The sequence below is a fragment of the Petaurus breviceps genome, unplaced genomic scaffold, assembly GCF_028583685.1.
Source record: "Petaurus breviceps papuanus isolate PSGF00001 unplaced genomic scaffold, PetGlider_PUasm1.0 172, whole genome shotgun sequence".
Taxonomy (NCBI): Eukaryota; Metazoa; Chordata; class Mammalia; order Diprotodontia; family Petauridae; genus Petaurus; species Petaurus breviceps.
In genome coordinates, this window is record NW_027185755.1 from 5,568,342 (window position 1) to 5,586,912 (window position 18,571).

At 48.8% G+C, this 18,571-nt stretch overlaps 1 protein-coding gene across 1 annotated transcript; it reads left to right on the plus strand.

The window, feature by feature from the left end:
- The first annotated feature begins 265 nt into the window (after positions 1-265).
- Positions 266-15,104, plus strand: TYK2 (tyrosine kinase 2). Its single transcript, XM_069083094.1, has 25 exons — positions 266-442; positions 1,667-1,761; positions 2,827-3,074; positions 3,798-3,921; positions 4,404-4,557; positions 4,843-5,006; positions 5,625-6,015; positions 6,128-6,331; positions 6,449-6,606; positions 6,840-6,957; positions 7,044-7,257; positions 7,464-7,570; positions 7,802-7,981; positions 8,073-8,160; positions 8,304-8,431; positions 8,672-8,807; positions 8,905-9,056; positions 9,274-9,424; positions 9,790-9,887; positions 10,015-10,207; positions 10,643-10,761; positions 10,844-11,016; positions 11,245-11,362; positions 11,461-11,571; positions 11,899-15,104. Exons 3-25 carry the CDS (start codon positions 2,897-2,899, stop codon positions 12,031-12,033), a joined length of 3,594 nt encoding a protein of 1,197 aa, XP_068939195.1. The 5' UTR covers positions 266-442; positions 1,667-1,761; positions 2,827-2,896; the 3' UTR covers positions 12,034-15,104.
- The last annotated feature ends 3,467 nt before the right edge of the window (positions 15,105-18,571 follow it).

The following is an 18,571-nucleotide window of genomic DNA, read 5'->3' on the forward strand; positions in this document are numbered from 1 at the left end:
CATTCTCCCTCAGCCCCGCCCATTCTCATTTCACCCAGGGAGAACTTCAGGGACCGCTCAATTTCTTAGAGGGGAAATATCCCTAGCCCCTCCCCCCAGACCCCATCCACCTTTTCCGCCTTCTTTCCACTGACCAATCACCGTAATCTCCTCCTGGGCTTGAGGGTCCAGCCAATCAGCGCAGAGCACCAGGTGCACAGGAGAGACCAATGGAATGATCACCACTGCACTGCCAATGAGAAAGCTCTGTAGCAGTCACCAATGGTTGAACTTGTTGCAGGAGACCAATGGGATGCGGGCTCTCGGCTGCGCGACTAGGGAGGCCCTGTCAGTCAGAGGGTCTAGGGGTGGCTGCGGCGGGCTGCGGTGGCTTAGGCAGCGGAGGCAGAGGAGGACCGCGCCGGGGTCCGGGCTGGGGCTGAGCTGAGCGGGGTGCTGACAGGTGAGCCTGGGCCCAGGACCAGGGCCGGGGAGCAGCGCGGTCCGGGAGTCCGGCGGGATTGGTGTGTGGGATCCCCAGGGACTGCGTGGCCCCGGGACAGTGGGGGCTGTGACCAGGCGGCCCCTGCGCTGCCTTCTCCGGTTGGCATCGAGGGGGCAGTGCCCGGGCTGGAGCAGTGCCCGGAGGGGGTGCAGATGGGGGAGATGCCAGGGTGGACAGTGATTGGGGTGGAGGCAATCTCTAGGGTCGGAAGAATCGGGGTAGTGACTGACATAGATAGTGGGGTCAGTGCTTGGGATGGGCTCAGAGAGCGCGAAGAGTTCTTGTAGTAGGCTCAGGCAAGGCAGGCATTGCCTGGATGACAGCAGCCTGGGGGCAGTGCCTGGGGTGGCAGTAATCAGGAGGGGCAGACTGTAGGTAGACATTGTAGGGAGAGGGGAGGGAGGATAGCATTTGATGAGTAGGGACCAGAATGAGATGAACACGCCAGCAGAGACTGTAGCGCTACTAGGGCGGGGAAGCATCGTTGATGAGGCCTATAGTTTGTAAGATACTGCCTCTGGTGATCCTGCACTGCAGCTGTCCCCCGGTTTTGGCTCCAACATTGGCTTCAGTTCCCTCAGAGCTGGGCTAATGCCCTGTGTGTACCCTTGCACGACTTCTAATCCAATCCAGCAAGCATTCATTAAACACTTACTGCATGCAAGGAATTGTGCTGTTTGTGTCCCTCCCTTGTCCTTTGCGGAGATCTGGTCTTTGGGCAGTTATTGGTGGATCTCTTTCTCTGAGAACCCTTTTCTTCACTTCTTCAAGGACTGACCCTAATCCTCCAGTAGAATTATTCTCTGTCTCAGAAACACTTTTACTAGTTCAGTTATACTTGTTTTCCAAATGACTGAATTGGGTGTTGACTGAGTGAAGAATATTAAGGAGAAACAGGAGGATGAGCTAATTAGTTTTTCAGTAGTCCCGAGAGTACTGAGAGCTAGAAGTAGGGTGGTGTTCACATGCTTCCATCCTCTGGTCTCAAGGGGTCCTCCTGGCAAGAGAAAGCTCTTTTATGGAAGACTTGAAGGTCTGGATAAGCTCTGGGAGTGAGGGAAATAGATTTTTATGTGACATGGAGTCCTGTCTGCTAGAATGGGCCCTGTGGGAATGAGGCTCCCTAGGGAAGAGGAACATCTGAATTGGGTATTAAGAGAAATCTTTCTCTCTTGGATTCAGCTGGAGATATATACAATATGACTTTGGCTGCTGCGCTGATTCTTTCCCCTTTTTCCTTCTTCTGGGATTGATGAATATTGAACAGAACCATCAGGGTAAGCTCATGTAGTAGTGAAGTTCAGTGTTCTCACCCTGTCGACCAAACAGCTGAGAATTTCTGTCCTCAGCTTTTTGATGACAAGACCCTGGCTAGTTAGATTGTATACTCTTGGGTGAGGATGTTCCCTTTCAGGCATCCTCAACCTCATTTTCTAGCATTCCTGCCTCATTTGCCCCCATCATCTCCTAGGTGCCTGAACCATTGTGACAAGTTAGAGTTGCTGAGGGGTCAGGATTTGGAATTATACTTCTTTACAGAACAGTAGGGCATGAGTCTGCCTTTTTATCTCAGGATTGCAAGGAGATCTGGGTGACTGAGGCACCTGTTTACTTGTGTGTGGGCTGTATTCATTCTGAGAAAGGACCCCATTCATCCTCAGTTCTGGGCCCATGGGTATCATGCTGTATACTGTCTAAAAATGCTACCTTCTAACCTTTTAGGAAAGGGATGAAGTTGCTCCTGGAAATTTTAATTTGGGAAGAAAGGGGCTGGATCCAGCACACATTGATGGAAGGAAGGCTTGCTGAGGATAGCTTAGCTTAGAGAGAATTCCAGTTGCCTCAAAGTATGGTTTTCTACTGACAGACTGGCAACTTCTTAGAATAATGTCCGCAGTCCATTATTAGAATTGTAGAGCAGGAAGGTCTCTTAAATATCTAGCTTAGGATGGGGAACCTATGGCCCATGAGACCATATGTGGCCTTCTAGGTCCTTGGGTGTGGCCTTTTGACTGAATCCAAGTTTTACAGAACAAATCCTTTTATTAAGGGCATTTGTTCTGTGAAGTTTGGATTCAGCCAAAGGTAGAAGCTTGAGGGCCTCTCACATGTGGCCTCAAGGACTCAGATTCCCCACCCCTGATCTAGCCTAACTCCTCATTTTACAGAAATGGGATCAGAGTTGAAATGACTTATTCTATGTCATCTATCTTTCTATCATAAATGTCAGAGTTAGGACTCAGACAAAGGTCTTGATACCTCCAAGTCTAGTGGTCTTTTCATGATTTCATGCATTGACTTTCCATTTGTTTTCCTCCCTTTTTTCCTAACTCCTGGGCTAGGACAACCTGGGTAGAGAGAACTTTGGAGTGGGAGGGCCTAAAGTGCCCCTTTGGCTGGCAGAAGATCAAGATGCCACTATGTCACTGTGCTGCAAGACACAGTGACTCCGAGGGAGACTGGGGCTACCCCAGCAGCAGTGGCATCAAGGTTCTCCTCCACTGGAGCAATGGGGGTGACCAGTGTGTGACCTACAACCAGGGCACCATGACCGCAGAGGAAATCTGCATTCATATTGCACAGAAAGTCGGTGAGTAGGGTTTGAAGTAGGAGAGAGCTGGATCAGAGATGAAGACTTACTGGATTAGGGATAAGGAAGTACTGTGGTTTTGAATCCTGCTTATAAGCAGCTCTCCCCCCACCAATATTCCCCTAGTGAAATGGATGAATGAGGGGAGTAAGATGGGAAGGTTGGGAAGGAGACTCCCTTGGCAGGACAACAAGATCTGCTTCCCACCAAATTGGCCTCAATGCCTTTGGTAGGGCAAGTATAGTTGTTCCACCCGCCTCTCCCAGTCCCAGGGATATAGGAAGAGGCTTGTGGTAGCCTCAGGGGCTTGGATTCTAGGGGCTTTCCAAGACAAAATATTTGTCTAAAGATATCAAGTCACTAGTGCTAGCACCTGGGTCCTCTCGACAGTTCTATGGTGCCTGGACCAGGCTGTAGGATTTGACTCTTACCTCTATATTCTACCACCAGCTGGGATCATGGTTGAGCATCTATTTCCTTGCCTTGGGCCCCTCAGAATTTTCTACCCATATCCTATGCCTACCTCTGAGAAAACAACAAAATGTTAGGGCTATTGAGGAGATTTCTTCCCCACTCTCACTTTAGAACAGGAGAGGGGAAGGAGAATAATGCCTTGATATGTCCAATTTCTTACTAGCTCTGAGAGGCAGGGACAAACTGGTGTGTGTGTGTGTGTGTATTTAACTCTAATGCCCTTCTTATCTACCTTTTTCCTGCTTTCAGGGATCACCCCACTCTGCTACAACCTCTTTGCATTATATGATACCCAGGCCCAAATCTGGCTGCCTCCTAACCACCTCTTTGAGATCACCAAGGACACCAACCAGACCCTGCAGTTTCGAATGAGGTAGCAACAGCTCCCTAAGCTTTGGGCTTGGGGGATGGGGTCATGACAGAGGCCTTTCCCCCAGTGGCAACAGGCTCCCCAGGGAAAACCCTCGAATAGAACCGTTAGGGGCATACTCAGGAAGTGGTAGTTTTGGCTGTTCTAGTCTAGGAGAAGTTTCCTTTGGTGGCCAATTTTCTCAAAATTGGGGGGTGGGTGGATATATACTGTCCCATTCTATGCATGTCAATGGTCTACCCACTGTAATAAACTTAGAGACATGGGCTTTGGTCTGGCTTGTTCCCTGGAGATTGAAGAGAGGTGGAGTAGGAAGCTTCCTGTCCTTTATTTCTTCTTGATCTGAGGCACTAGAATGAGAAGTAAGGAGGAGGAAAGCTGGTTCCTTCCTCACCTTACCCAGGATGGTAGACTATGGTGGTACAGAATAAGGAAGTATTCCTTCCCTTCTGCAAGGAATCACGAGATAAGACTGTACTCTGCAGGTATTACTTCCGAAACTGGCATGGTCTGAGCACCCAGGAGCCAGCTGTGTACCGAAGCATGCCTCCAGGTGTTGAAGTCTCTGAAGAGAAGACCTGCATTGAACAGGGGGGTGCTTTGCTGGACAAAGCCTCCTTCGAATACCTCTATGAACAGGTTAGGGGTGGGGTAGGGAGCATCACCCTGTGGGCAAGATATGGAGGGATGGGTGGGAAAACCCTAGGGGCTTCCTGGGGGCACTGGAGGATTCAAATGTCAGTGATCCTGCTCCCCTGCTTTCCCTCACAAGCTTTTCCAAATTGTTTTGCCAGACCTTGATCTGTCTTTTCCTGTTAAGAGTTGTACATACTAATGGTCAGCAGCCTCTCTGGAGGTATCAGGGAGGGAGGGCATGGGAGTATCCTCCTGCGTCATTCATCCCACCCTGTCCTGTTCCCCCAGGGGAAGTTTGAGTTTGTCAATGATGTTGCATCACTTTCGGACCTACACAGTGAAGCTGAGATACATCACTTCAAGAACGAGAGCCTAGGCATGGCTGTACTGCACCTTTCCCACCTTGCCCTACAGCGTGGTGTCCCCCTGGAAGAGGTGGTGAGGAAGACCAGGTATATGGCCCCAGGAGACAGTAGGGGTCCCTCAGGGTGTCAGTCAGCAAGTGTGCCTGGCCTAGGAAAAGACAGAAGACGTAGAAGATACATTCCTGACATGTGGGCAGCTCAGCCATATGCCTGAAACACCTTGAGGATAGTAGACAGTATGTGGGCTGTAGTCAGGGAAGGCTGCCCAGTAGAGAAGATGGGAGTTCTGTTTGTCCTAGAGAACAGAGAGAATTTAGATTGATGGAGAATTGGGTGCCAGGAGCACTGTAAGAAGTGGGTCAGAGCTGGGACTCCATTGATATGAGATAGTAAGGATATTACCTGATCCAGAAACTTGTAATGAGAACTGTTTGCCCTTGGGCAGACTGTGCTAAGAAGCAGTGGGTCCACTAGGGAAGCACTCAGCATTGGGACTGAGGAGACTATGCTGGCCAGCATCATGATATGAAGGCCCTTAGAGGCTGGAAGAAGAAGTATCTGGGGCTTATCCTGGTGGTGATGTGCAAAGAGTGTTGGGGTGGTGTTGGCTCAGTTAGAGCTCCTTCCTGGTGGATCCCCTCTGGTCCCACTCCATTTTTTCTTCTCCAATCCTTTGCTTATCCTTTACCCCTCCCCATACCTTAGCTTCAAAGACTGCATCCCGCGCTCCTTCAGCCGACAAATCCAGCAGAACAATTCTCTGACTAAATTCCGCCTGAGGAATGTCTTCCAGAAGTTTATACGACGTTTCCATCTACAGACAGTGGGCCCAGGGCGGCTTAGTGAACAGGACATTATGTTCAAATACTTGGCTACACTGGAACAGCTGGCCCCACGCTTTGGCACTGAGCGCTTTCTTGCCCTGACCTTGGCATTGGCCACAGAAGCTGAAAGGGATCTGTGCTATGTCAATAGCAGTGAACAAGGGCCTACCATTCCACCAGGAGTCATTGTCTCCCTTGCTGACCAGTCTCCTACCCATGAGGTTCTAGTGACAGGTACAAGTGGTATCCGTTGGCGGCTTCTTCAGGTGGAGGTGAGTAGACATGCATGGAGGGCTGCCCTCTGGGGTCCTCAAACTCCTCTCACCCTGGATAGACTGAGGTGAAGAGGGCCAGTGCTCTCATCTATCCATGACTAAATTTCAGGACTCTGACTTGGAAATCAGCCATCCCCGAAGTTCCTTTGGTAAGAAGTCCAAGGCCCGAGAAGCAGACAGCCGAAAGCTGAGCCAGCTGCCCACTGAGAGGAAAGAGAGACCCTGGACATATTTTTGTGACTTTCAAGATATCACTCATGTTGTGGTCAAAGAGAACAGCGTCAGCATCCACCGTCAGGACAACAAGTGCCTGGTGGGGGCTAGAGCAGGGGAAATGGGCCAGAAAGGCTGGGGTGGGACAACTGCTGAAAGCTGGGAGGATAGTTCCAATGGGGAAAACCTTGCTAATGTCTCCTTCCCCCATCCCTAGGAGCTGACTCTCCCTTCACCTATGGTGGCCCTCTCTCTGGTGTCCCTGGTGGATGGTTACTTCAGACTGACAGCAGACTCTAGTCACTACCTGTGCCATGAGGTGGCCCCTCCAAGGCTGGTGATGAGCATTCAGAATGGCATCCATGGGCCCCTGCAGTGAGTGTGTTGGTGTGTGTGTGTGTGTGTGTGTGTGTGTGTGTGTGTGTGTGTGTGTGTGTGAGAGAGAGAGAGAGAGAGAGAGAGAGACTATGTCTTAGATGTAACTTTAGGTCACTGAATAGTTGTGTTACTGTGGGAATATGAGGATTGGCACAAAACTTCTGGAGCAGAGGGAAAAGTTTACCCAGACCTCACTTGCTTCCTCAACTCCCCTACTTTCCAATGTTAAGGGAGCCTTATGTCCTGTCCAAACTGAAGCAAGAGGAGGTAGAAGATGGCCTCTACCTTATCCGCTGGAGTTCCTTTGACTTCCACCGCCTCATCCTGACTGTGGCCCGGAAGGACCAGGTAAAGGCCTCACAGTCCAGGGAATAGGAGGGTCTGTTTTCTCATCCCTGGACAGGCAGACTGCTCACTCCTCAGTGTTTCCACAGGCATTTGGAGCACAGGGTCTCCATTACAAGCAGTTCCGCATTGAAGAGCGAGGCCTGACCTTCCAGCTGGAAGGCTGGGATCAAGCCTTTTCCAGTGTACGTGAGCTCACTGCAGCCCTGCAAGGCTGCACTCTGCGATCCAACTCTGGCTCTGGCTCTGGTTCCAGCCTAGACAGCTTCACACTCAGCAGATGCTGCCTGCCTCGAGCTGGAGGTACCACCAGGGGCAGGAAGAGGGGCTGGGCTACATGGGCACAAGGACATCTACCCCCACCACAGACTGGGGATGTTCTTTGGAAGTAGGTGGTAGGGAGTCTGCTACCCTGGAGCATCATTTGGAAATTTCTCCTCAAGACTTCTGCTGCAACTACAGATAAGGCTTCTGTCTTGATTATATTTCCTCACCCCTATTTCCCCCAGAAATTTCCAACCTGATCATCACTCGGCAACGTCCTAAGGAGGGCCCCAAACCACTCAACTTGTCCCAGCTTAGCTTCCACCAGATCCGAAAGGAAGAGATCACCCAGGTAGGTCAAGGGTGCCCCTGTTTCTTGGGACACCCAAGGTACCTTGTTGGGTCACTTGCTCCTCCATGTCCAGATCTCTTGCTTTGAGTTTGGGTGATGGGGTAGACAGAAAATAGGTTCCTTGGAGCTAAGGCCCCTGGTTTAGATTGGATGGACTGTGCTGCATTTGTACTGATGTGGTCCCTCTCTTCCTCCCATCCTGTCTCATCGCATCCCCAACTCTCACTTCAGCTGGCTCACCTGGGCCAGGGCACCCGGACCAACATTTATGAGGGACTCCTGCATGTGGAGGGTGGAATGGGAGCTGAGGATGAGGAAGAAGAGAACATCCCCTCAGAACCCAACAATAACCATCGGGAGCTTCGAGTAGTGCTGAAGGTGCTGGACCCAAGTCACCGTGATATTGCTCTGGTGAGAGGGCACTGGGGGAAGCATTGTGTGTACAAGCATCTCCTCTCCGGCAGTGTGTATCCCCCATGCTTCCCTGTTGTATCTCCCTCAGGCATTTTTCGAGACAGCCAGCCTAATGAGCCAGGTCTCCCACATCCACCTGGCATTCGTCCATGGTGTTTGTGTCCGGGGCTCTGAGAGTGAGTATGTCTCTTCTATTATTTAATCCTCCACTTTCCCTCACCCTCTCTGTTTCTTGATCCTCTGTCTCCAAAGGCAGAGGGTTTTCTGTCCCTGGCCTAAACTGCCCCTAGATATGAGTATTTGGTCTCACCCATTATAGACATCATGGTGGCAGAACATGTAGAACATGGGCCACTGGATGTATGTCTACGCCGGGAGAAGGGCCATGTGCCTGTGGCCTGGAAGATTACTGTGGCCCAGCAGCTTGCAAGCGCTCTCAGCTACCTAGTAGGTACCTGGCCTAGGGAATGGGAGTACCAGTGGAGCTGGGGGCTGGGCAAGGAGAAGCTGACACAAAGTTGGTTTTTAGGAAGGCATTGTTATATCTCTCCAACTTGGAAACTAAACCAGAAACTATATTATGTGTGAGATGTGTCGTGCATACATGCCATATGTGAGTTCTTATCTCTATACTTATATTCTGTGGGTTCCAAAGAATGACCCTCTTCTCTTGATATCACTCTTTAGGAGGATAAGAACCTGGTTCATGGTAATGTCTGTGCCAAGAACATCTTGCTGGCAAGGCGTGGCCTTGGGGATGGCACTCAGCCCTTCATCAAGCTCAGTGATCCAGGAGTTAGCGTCACTGCTCTCTCCAGGGAGGGTGAGGATGATGGGGCCTGGGGTGGAAGGCTAGTGCCCACCTACCCTGAAGGCATGATACAGGTACAAAAACTCTGATCTCTGACTCTGGCCCCCAGAGAGGGTAGAGCGCATTCCCTGGATCGCTCCTGAGTGTGTACCCAGTGGAACTGGCCTGAGCACAGCTGCCGACAAGTGGAGCTTTGGAACAACACTATTAGAGATCTGCTTTGATGGGGAAGCACCTTTACAGGGTCGTACCCCTTCTGAGGTATGACCCTTCCCCCCAACCTCAGTCTTGACCCCTCTAAGGTAATGCCTTCCCCTTCCTCAGAATCACACCATCTCTATTATGGTCTTCCTCACATCCTGTTCTCAATCATCTGGGATGTTTCTGAGTAACCAGGATAGGAGGCTGAAATGAAACCTGGTCCTCAGCCCTGCCAGGAGCTGAGCCCTTCCCTCTACTTCTCACTCTCAATCTACAGAAGGAGCGTTTTTATGAGAAGAAACACCGGCTCCCTGAGCCCTCATGCAAGGAGCTGGCCACCCTCATCAGCCAGTGCCTCACCTATGAGGCCAACCAGCGACCCTCCTTTCGAACCATCCTCCGTGATCTCACCCAGCTACAGTCCCAGAGTAAGGCTGATTCTGTGTTGCTTGTACCCCCTCCCCTCACTCTTGGTTACTTCTATTCCTCCCCTGTGCTGTCACACACAAAGAAGTGTTAAGCAGCTCTTAAGTCCCAGTCACAAGAGAAGATCCACTGGCCAGTCACTTAAGAGCCTCTTGTCTGAAAGAGGAGATGTGGTTTCTGCCTAGAAACTTAGTGCCTAGGCACTTAGACAAGCCCTCCAATTGAAGGCTGTTCCTTAGGACCCCAGACAGAAGGGCCCAAGTAGGCCCAAGATTTGGGTGGAGTGGATAGGCTAGTGAGCTTACATGCCGTGGGTTTGTCCCTGACTCTCTTGAACCCCATCTTCATGGATCCATGTCTTTTCCAGATCTCCTTGACATCACCACCGTAAGCCCAGAGTTCCCAGCCTCAGACCCCACCGTTTTTCAGAAACGCTACCTAAAGAAGATCCGAGACCTGGGAGAGGTCTGTAAGGGGTGGAGAAGAAGGGGGCTTGCATATGTGGATGAGGGCAAAGGGCTGCACGTGCCACTGACCTGGTATGGTCTTGCCTGGAGGTATCCTCTCCCTCCCTTCCCCTCCTTTTCCTCAGGGCCACTTTGGCAAGGTGAGCCTCTACTGCTATGACCCAACTAATGATGGGACTGGTGAGATGGTGGCTGTGAAATCTCTCAAGGCTGGCTGCAGCTCCCAGCTCCTGAGCAGCTGGCAACGGGAGATTGAGATCCTTCGGACACTCTACCATGAGCACATCGTCAAGTACAAGGGCTGCTGCAGTGACCAAGGTCAGAGGTGACCCTGGGTCTGGCCTGAGGAAGGAATTTCCCTGCAGTCATAGGCCTTGAATGACAAGCTGTAGGGTTGAGAAGGGGCCTTAGAAACTGTCTAGTTCTGCCCCCCCATTGTACAGATGAGGAAGCTATGACCCATAAAATGGAATAGATTTGCCCAGGGTCACATCCTGAAAGACACAGAAGCAAGATTTGAACTAGAATGGGAAGGACCTTTGAAGATCATATATCTATTCCAATTCCCTTCATTGTACAGATCAGGTAACTGAAGTCCAGGGAGGATGTGACCTGCCCAGTGTCACACCAGTAAGGAGGAGCAGAGCCAGGATTTGAACCCAGGCCCTTTGACTTCCAGCCCAGTGTTCTTTCCACTATACTTCAGTTCTTCCCTCTTTCCCTCATATTTTTCTCGTGGGATGGGTTTTGCAGGGGAGAAGATGGTCCAGCTGATCATGGAGTATGTGCCACTAGGCAGCTTGAGGGACTACCTCCCCAAACACAGCCTGGGTCTGGCCCAGATTCTGCTATTTGCTCAGCAAATCTGTGAGGTGAGGCCCCTGTTGGGTGGGGCTAGGGAGGGGACTGTGAGCCCTGTGCCCCCAGCTTCTGGTGACACTCCCCTTCCTCTAGGGCATGGCCTACCTCCATTCCCAACACTATATCCACCGAGACCTGGCAGCCCGAAATGTCCTTCTGGAGAATGACAACACTGTCAAGATTGGAGACTTTGGCCTGGCCAAGGCTGTGCCAGAGGGCCACGATTACTACTGTGTCCAGGAGGATGGAGACAGCCCTGTCTTCTGGTGACCAGGGGCATTAATCCCACATATACTGCCACTTATCTCGTACCTAAGAGTATGAGAGGTTTAGGGGGGAGTGGGAGGGAGCAATGGCTGATTTAGTGGCTGAGTTAAGGCCTTTGTTTTAACACTAAGTTCCCTGTGTCTTTCCCCTCTCCTCCTACCATGCCTGTTGGGTACCTCCCACTTTCCCCTTGCAATGGCCTGAGTGTCATTCCCAGTATCCCCTAGGTATGCCATGGAGTGTCTCAAGGAATGTAAGTTCTACTATGCCTCAGATGTCTGGTCCTTTGGGGTCACCCTCTATGAGCTACTGACCCGCTGTGACTGCAATCAAACCCCCCCCTTGGTGAGAACCTGGTCTTGGACCCCTGCCAGCCCTTCCTCCCATACTCCCTAGCAGCATCCACCTGTGTGACAGCTCCCCTTTGCCCTTTCTCTGCTCAGAAATTCATCGAAATGATTGGGGTCACCCAGGGCCAAATGACTGTGCTGAGACTCATTGACCTGCTAGAGAGAGGTCAGAGACTGCCATGTCCCAAGGATTGTCCCAGTGAGGTAAGGTGCCCCCCCCACTCCCAACCTCCCTAATGGGGATCCTCCCTTATATTAAGATATGATCCCATCACCACTGTTGAAGTTACTGGCAGATTTCAACCCTTCTCTGTGAACCGCTCCCCCTCCCCTACCACCATTTGAGTTTTCTTTGTGCTTGTGTTGACAAGGCCTTGCCCAGTCTTAGGGACGTAGAGTCCTTCCAAACCCTCCCATAAGCTGGGATACAATCCACCATGGATTGAACCATACCTTTAACTCTGGTAGATGAACCCCACCTGAAAATGTGGGGCCTAACGCTCCCCTCCTCCCCCCTTCTCTCCCTGCTAGATCTATCTTCTCATGAAGAACTGCTGGGAATATGAAGCCTCCTTTCGCCCCACCTTCCAGAACCTTGTTCCCCTCCTCAGGACATTCCATGAGAAGTACAGAAATCAAGCACCCTCTGTGTTTAGTGTGTGCTGAATGAGAGAGACCTGGGGCAACTGTGGCCAGCCTGGGCTCATCTATCGAACCGGGGGAGTGGGAAGTCTAACTGGGGCCTTCTTGTTAGGCCACCTCAGTGACTGGAGACTGTCTCCCCCTCTCTCCATCTTCCTTAGTCCTGGGGGAAGTGAGACCATATTTAACCCCTTGGGACCCATGGGGAAAGGCCCATGGTGCCATCCTCAATTTTTTTTCCCTCAATACCAAGTAGCACCCTGAGGTTATATGTCTGGGGCTGCCTAGCTACTCCTCTATCACATACAAGTTTGAAACTCTGAAAATAAGAGACACTTCAGCTAATGGGGGGACATAACAGTGACCTCTGCCAGCCCCCCTCCCTCAGAGCTGGGAATGAGGGGTCAATCAGCTATGCTCTCTCCAGAAGCTACTTGCCTTGTGCCTTGCCCCAGTCTCCCCTTCTCCCACAAATACACCTCTTCTTCCCCCTACATCGCCTCAGGACCAGTGAGGGGAAAACGATGTTGTTGCCTTCTCTCCAAGAGGCCTTAACCCTCTTCTTCTGCCTTTATCCTACCCCCCTCTGAGTCTCCCCCTTCTGCACCAGGTTCCATTTTGGATAGGGAAGGACTGAGAGGAACCAGGGCATAATGGAGAATCTTTAGGGTGGAGCTCTTCTAAGCTCCTTGTCATCTCCATTGTACTTCAACCCCAGTCCAGGTGCCCTGCCCCCAACCGTATGCTTTTGGTGCCCTGCTCTACCCACAAGTAAACCCATGTTCCTTCTGCCAACAGGAGCTTCATCTGTGTAGGTAGAAATGCTAGGGGTTCCTTTTGAGCTAGGGTGAGTTGACCCAGGAAAAAGGCTAAGGACCCTGGTCTTCAGGACCAGTCATAGGAAGCTACAGGTAATATGTTCTTGTTTTCAAAGATTAAAACTCAGGGTCTGTCCCTCCCTGGCGGTCACTCAGGCCAGATGAGGCAGAATTTTCCCTTTTACTTTTGCCACACTTGTTTCATTCTCTGTCTCTGTCTCTCTTCCCCCAACCCCCCGCCCCTTCTTTTCCAATCCCTTTTTCTCACCCACGGTCCCCTAGTCTCTGAAGTGAATCTAGGCTGGGTGTGGAGGAGAGGGCTATTAGTCATCATGGTATCACTTCCTTTCTCCAAGAAACAGTCCTCTCCTTTTCATTGCCCACTCAAGTCCAGCAGGCCTTCTTTTTGTAAGTCAGCTTCTCCCAGAGTCCGACACCAGCCTCTGGTCAGGTTTGGATTTGGGGACCCAACAACTCACAGCTCACTCAGAAAAGAATGATTGTGGTATCTATTTGTGTGTGAAAGAAAAGGAGATTGAGAGAGCTCTCCCTAGCCACTGTGTAAACCTTGAAGGCAGGGACTTTGTCTTGTCTTGCCCACAGCACAGTGCTAACTAGAGCTTTCACACCAAAGAGGCACTTGGGAGTATTTGTGGCAGAGGAAGAGGAAGAAAAGGTAGGTCCCCAGCAATAGGAGCCTCTAAGCATGATCATTGGTCTGCAGACGTTATTTAGGTTGCTTCATGACAGAATACATGAGTGTTGAAGACAACAGAATTACAGCCAAGGTAAAGATTGTTGATAAAAAGGAAAAAGCTTGTGGGCACCATCCAGGTGGATGGGACTGAGGAGGCAGCTGCCTCTGTTTACAATTAGATGCCTACCCTGGCCAAAGTTTAGTGCCTTGTTTAGCTTTTGATGATCCTTGCCTCCAATATTTATACAGGGATATAGACATGCATGTATATGATATGCATAGACTTTCCCCAGGAGCATGTCAGTCCCTCCCACAGTAACTGGGGGAGGGGAGCACCATTGGGGCAGTAACTGCCACCAGGGAAAGGAGGGAAAGATGTAGGTGGAATGTCTCTGGCTGGGCACTGTGTGGCTCAATGGAACATCTTCAATGAAGCCTGAGCAGCATTGAAGGAGGACTTATGGATGTGCTGGGTCAAATAGACTAAGTTCATGCTCTGTCCACCATCCTCCAGTCATTTAGTCCTTCCCTCAGCCCAGAAGCTTCAGACTCAAATCAGTACAGTGGAAAGTTGGATTTGGATTCTAGGGAGCAGATTAAAATTCCCACCTCTGCTACCTCCTGCGTGTGCTATTGGGCAAAGCCCCAAGGGAAGCCCCTCTGAACCTCAGAATTCTCATCTATAAATTGATTTAGAGGAGCTTGAAGGTCACTTGCAGTTCTAAGTTTGATCTTGTTGTAAGGAGTCTACCATATTGAGCTTCAGCAACACTGATGGTTGGAAGAGGAGAAAGACAAGGACATTGAAGTATGAAGTACTCTACAGTTTAGAAAGAGCCGGAGATTTGCATAAACATAGGCTACCACATGCCTTTGTCCCCAGCCACAGAGCTGCATATGGGATGAGCTGCAGGGATCTGAGAAGTGAACTGGTTGACCACAATCAGTTAGGGTGAGAATTCAGAGAATTCAGATTTGAGCCAGGGTTTGAATCAGAACATCCTTTTGACCCATCTGGCAGAGTTGTTATTTCCTGTGAAGAACCCAGAAACCAAACAGCCTGCTTAGACCAGACTGGCAACAGCTGCCCAGTGGCCAAGAGACTTCTACAAGTTGGTAAGTCCACAAACCCAGTGAGGGACTGACTCAATAGCAGAACAAACTGCTTAGTAAACCCATCAGCAAATTGCACCACCCAAGACTTCTTACCCCAGGAGTGGCAAGCATAGCTTAATCAGCCCTTCCAATGGAGATGCTGTAGCCTAGAAGGAATTAGCTTTGCAGTAGAGTGACTCGTTCATCACTGTCAAACGTGCTGCCCTGCAGTGAACTCCTTGAGGACTCTGGGAAAAACAAAGGACATGAAATCCCTGGGATTCCAGAATTGGGAATTGCCTTGGCTATATTTGTTCCCTACATGTGTGCCTCACTACACTGTACTTTCAGTTCATGTCTGCTTGTTCCTAGCCGAGTCTATGTGTATTTGTGGGAGAGTGCATCCCAGATTTTTTTGGGGGGAAATGCTTTGTAACTACTGTTCTTGCTATGCCATTTGAGTAAATGCCTTGTCTAAAAGCTAATTTAGTTTACTGCCTGATTGTTAAGGGGAAAACACATCAGTGATGATTTATGAGCTCCTGTGTTAGGACCAAAGCGACCCAAATAACAGCTGCCCCTCTGGGTACCCAACTCACCAGTGCCAGTTCAAGTTGAGGAAGTAAGCCCAAAGAGTGTGATTTACTCTTCTGTGAAGAGTAAAGAATAGGAAAACGAGGGATTCTGCTAATTAAACAAATATTTAATTAATTTAGTAGTAGAATGGGCAGAGAATCCAACCAAATTCCACAAAAATTTATTAAGAATGTGAGAAACACAGCCTAGGGAACTCCTCCCAGAAAAGTCTCTATTTCTGGACTCTATAAGAGTCTATAATCATCCTGAGAGTTATCTGATTCCCCCAAAAAAGGAGTCGAGGTTTTCTTTCTTACTTGCTTATGCTCCCTCCCCAGGAGTAGAACTTCAGGAAAAATCTTTAAAAGAAAACAATGATTTATTATAGAGGTTCACCAAAAAAGGAATTAACAGGGAACTTTGTAAAAAGATATGCAATATAAAAAAATTTATATCAAGTAGGAGACATTTATTTCCTCCAAGACAAAAATATACTTAGAAAACAAATAAAAAAATTATCACTGCCATTATATTCTCCAGAAAGATAAAAGATAATTTTGTGGGACAGCAGAAATAGAAATTTCACTTTCATCTCAGACCCGCACTGTCTGAGTAACTCACAACGTCCAGATATCATGGACAACCAGGCAAGACTTGGGCTTTCTTTTTTTTTTGCCTTCTCTTTTTTTTTTTTTGGAGGGTAGTTGGGGTTAAGTGACTTGCTCAAGGTCACAGGCTAATAAGTGCTAAGTGTCTGAGGTCAAATTTGAATTCAGGTCCTCCTGACTTCAGGGCTGGTGCTCTATTCACTGCTCCACCTAGAGGCCCCTACAGTCTTTACAATTGTATGATATGTATAGAAACCATTTCTTTAAATAGATTCTTATGAACCATTTATATGGCACTTCAAGGCTTACAGAGTTCTTTTCAAACTATAGCAGTGTTTCAAGCCCAGGACTTTGGCTTTCTTAGTACTTTCACCTGAAACTCTTGCTGGTAATCCAGTCCTAATTTTCCTTCCAGAAATAGAGTAGTTGCAGGAATCATCTCCTGTTGGGCAGCCAGCACAGACAAGAAACCAGGAAAACAGGTGGCTAGGTGGTGCAGTGAATAGAGCACCGGCCCTGGAGTCAGGAGGACCTGAGTTCAAATGTGACCTCAGAAACTTAACACTAGCCCTGTGACCTTGGGCAAGTCACTAAATCCCAATTGCCCTGCCTTCCCCCCTCCAAAAAGCAAAAAAGAAAAGAAAGAAAAAGAAACCAGGAACTCTGGAAATTGCAAAGAGGCATAACAAACAACAACAACCAAACCACCTTCCTAATAATTAGAGCTGTCCAAAACTGGAGTGAGCTGTCTCAAGAGGTGATAGGTTTGCCCTTCCTTGGAAATCTCTAGAGTTTGAATGACCACTTGTCAGAGTATGTTGGAGTGAGACTTCCCTTACAGTAAAGAACCTCGTTAGGTTCAATGGTCACTTCCGACTCTCAAATTCTGTTTTTGTGAAGCACAAACACAGAAGGCAACCAAAGACTTAGACTCATCTAGACAATATATATCTTTGGTGCCGTATGCTCAACCTTCAGATTGCTATTACTCTATAGGGAGGTGGAAAAATGAGAAAAATCTCCTCCCAACCTTATAGACCAGTGAGTGGGGAGAGCTTTCCACCAGAGTTTGTTCCACCTATAACCAATTTTCTCAGTAGTCAATCCCAGCTTATACTAGCTGTGTGATCCTAGGCAAGTCACTTAACTTTTCTTTTTTTAAATATTTTTTTTGGAGGGGGGAAGGTAGGGCAATTGGGGTTAAGTGACTTGCCCAAGGTCACACAGCTAGTAAGTCTAAGGTCACATTTGAACTCAGTTCTTCCAGACTCCAGGACCAGTGCTCTATTCACTGTACCACCTAGCTGCCCCAACACAACTTTTCTTAGCTTCAGTTGTTAATATATAAATTATATGCTATATACATTATATATTATATATTATGTATAATATATAAATTATATATACTGCATATAATATATATATATACATATAGAAGAATTGGGGGTGGGATGGTTATTGAGGCTAACATTAAGAATCAAAGTGCTACGCTCTGATACCTTAACCAGATGAGAACACTTTTTTTTTTCCGGAAGGGCAATTGGGGTTAAGTGACTTGCCCAAGGTCACATGGCTAGTTTTTGTGTTAAGTGTCTGAGACTGGATTTGAACTAAGGTCCTCCTGACTCCAGGGCCTGTGCTCTATTCACTGTGCCACCTAGCCTCCCCAAGAACATCATAGGTTTTAGGCTAGGTGTAAAACAAGTCCTCAATCAATTTGGATGTCTTTGAAAATCACTGGATGAATTGGACTAACATCGAACATGTTTGGAGTCAGGGATTAGGGGTTAGGAGTGTTCTGATTAGTTGAGGAAACTAGGTCACAGCTGTAGGTCATCTATAAAATAGCAAACCAGTGTGGAACCAGAGGATTTGAGCATCTGGTAGCTTTGCTAGCTTAGGGTGGAAGCTTTCTAGCCCAGCCCCTGACAAGGAATTGCTCAGGACAAAGGGAGGAAACAAGTGAGCCTTGGTCTCCTTACCCTTGACCAAAGAAGGGCTATGTAAACTTTTGGGGAACCATGGGATTTGGACTTTTCATCAGTCCCTTAGCAGCATCCCTGGTCAGCAGTGGTTGGTGATAGAATCTTTTTCAGGAGTTAGACATAGAAGGGATGTGATGAAGAAAGCCAAGAAGCCCAGCAGAAAAGCTATACGATACCAAAGTGGAACGACTTAAAAACTAGCAAAAGGACTTTTGAGAAGGCATGGATTAACTCCTTTGCCACGTTGTTGTAAGCAAAAACCCACTTTTCCTGGGACTCTATGTGTCTTTCTAGGAGAGAATGTCCCAGACTTGGTGGAAGGGAGGAAGATGACATTTGTATCAACTATACCATCATGATACCTATTTCTTAAAGCTAATTGAATTTGGTTAACTAATAGATATCAACTGATAATCAATGGGGGAAGCATACCCTTGGGGGCTCATGAGTTATAGCATTAGAAAGCCACCCACCAGTCCTCTCAGGCGGTTACCTCTGGAACCTTGAGAAGTGATGTAACAGGGGTAGCTAGGTGGCACAGTGGATAGAGCACTGACTGGCCCTGGAGTCAGGAGGACCTGAGTTCAAATCCAGCCTCAGACACTTATTACCGTGTTTCCCCGATAATAAGACCTATCCCGAAAATAAGCCCTATTGAGATTGCTACTGTAGTGAAGGTGATCCCCTGCGCTACACGCTACATTATGATACCCTCTGTATGCACCGTCCTTCCCCTTCCCCCCTCCCGTGAAACGCACGCCGCACTCTGAGCTGCATCCAATC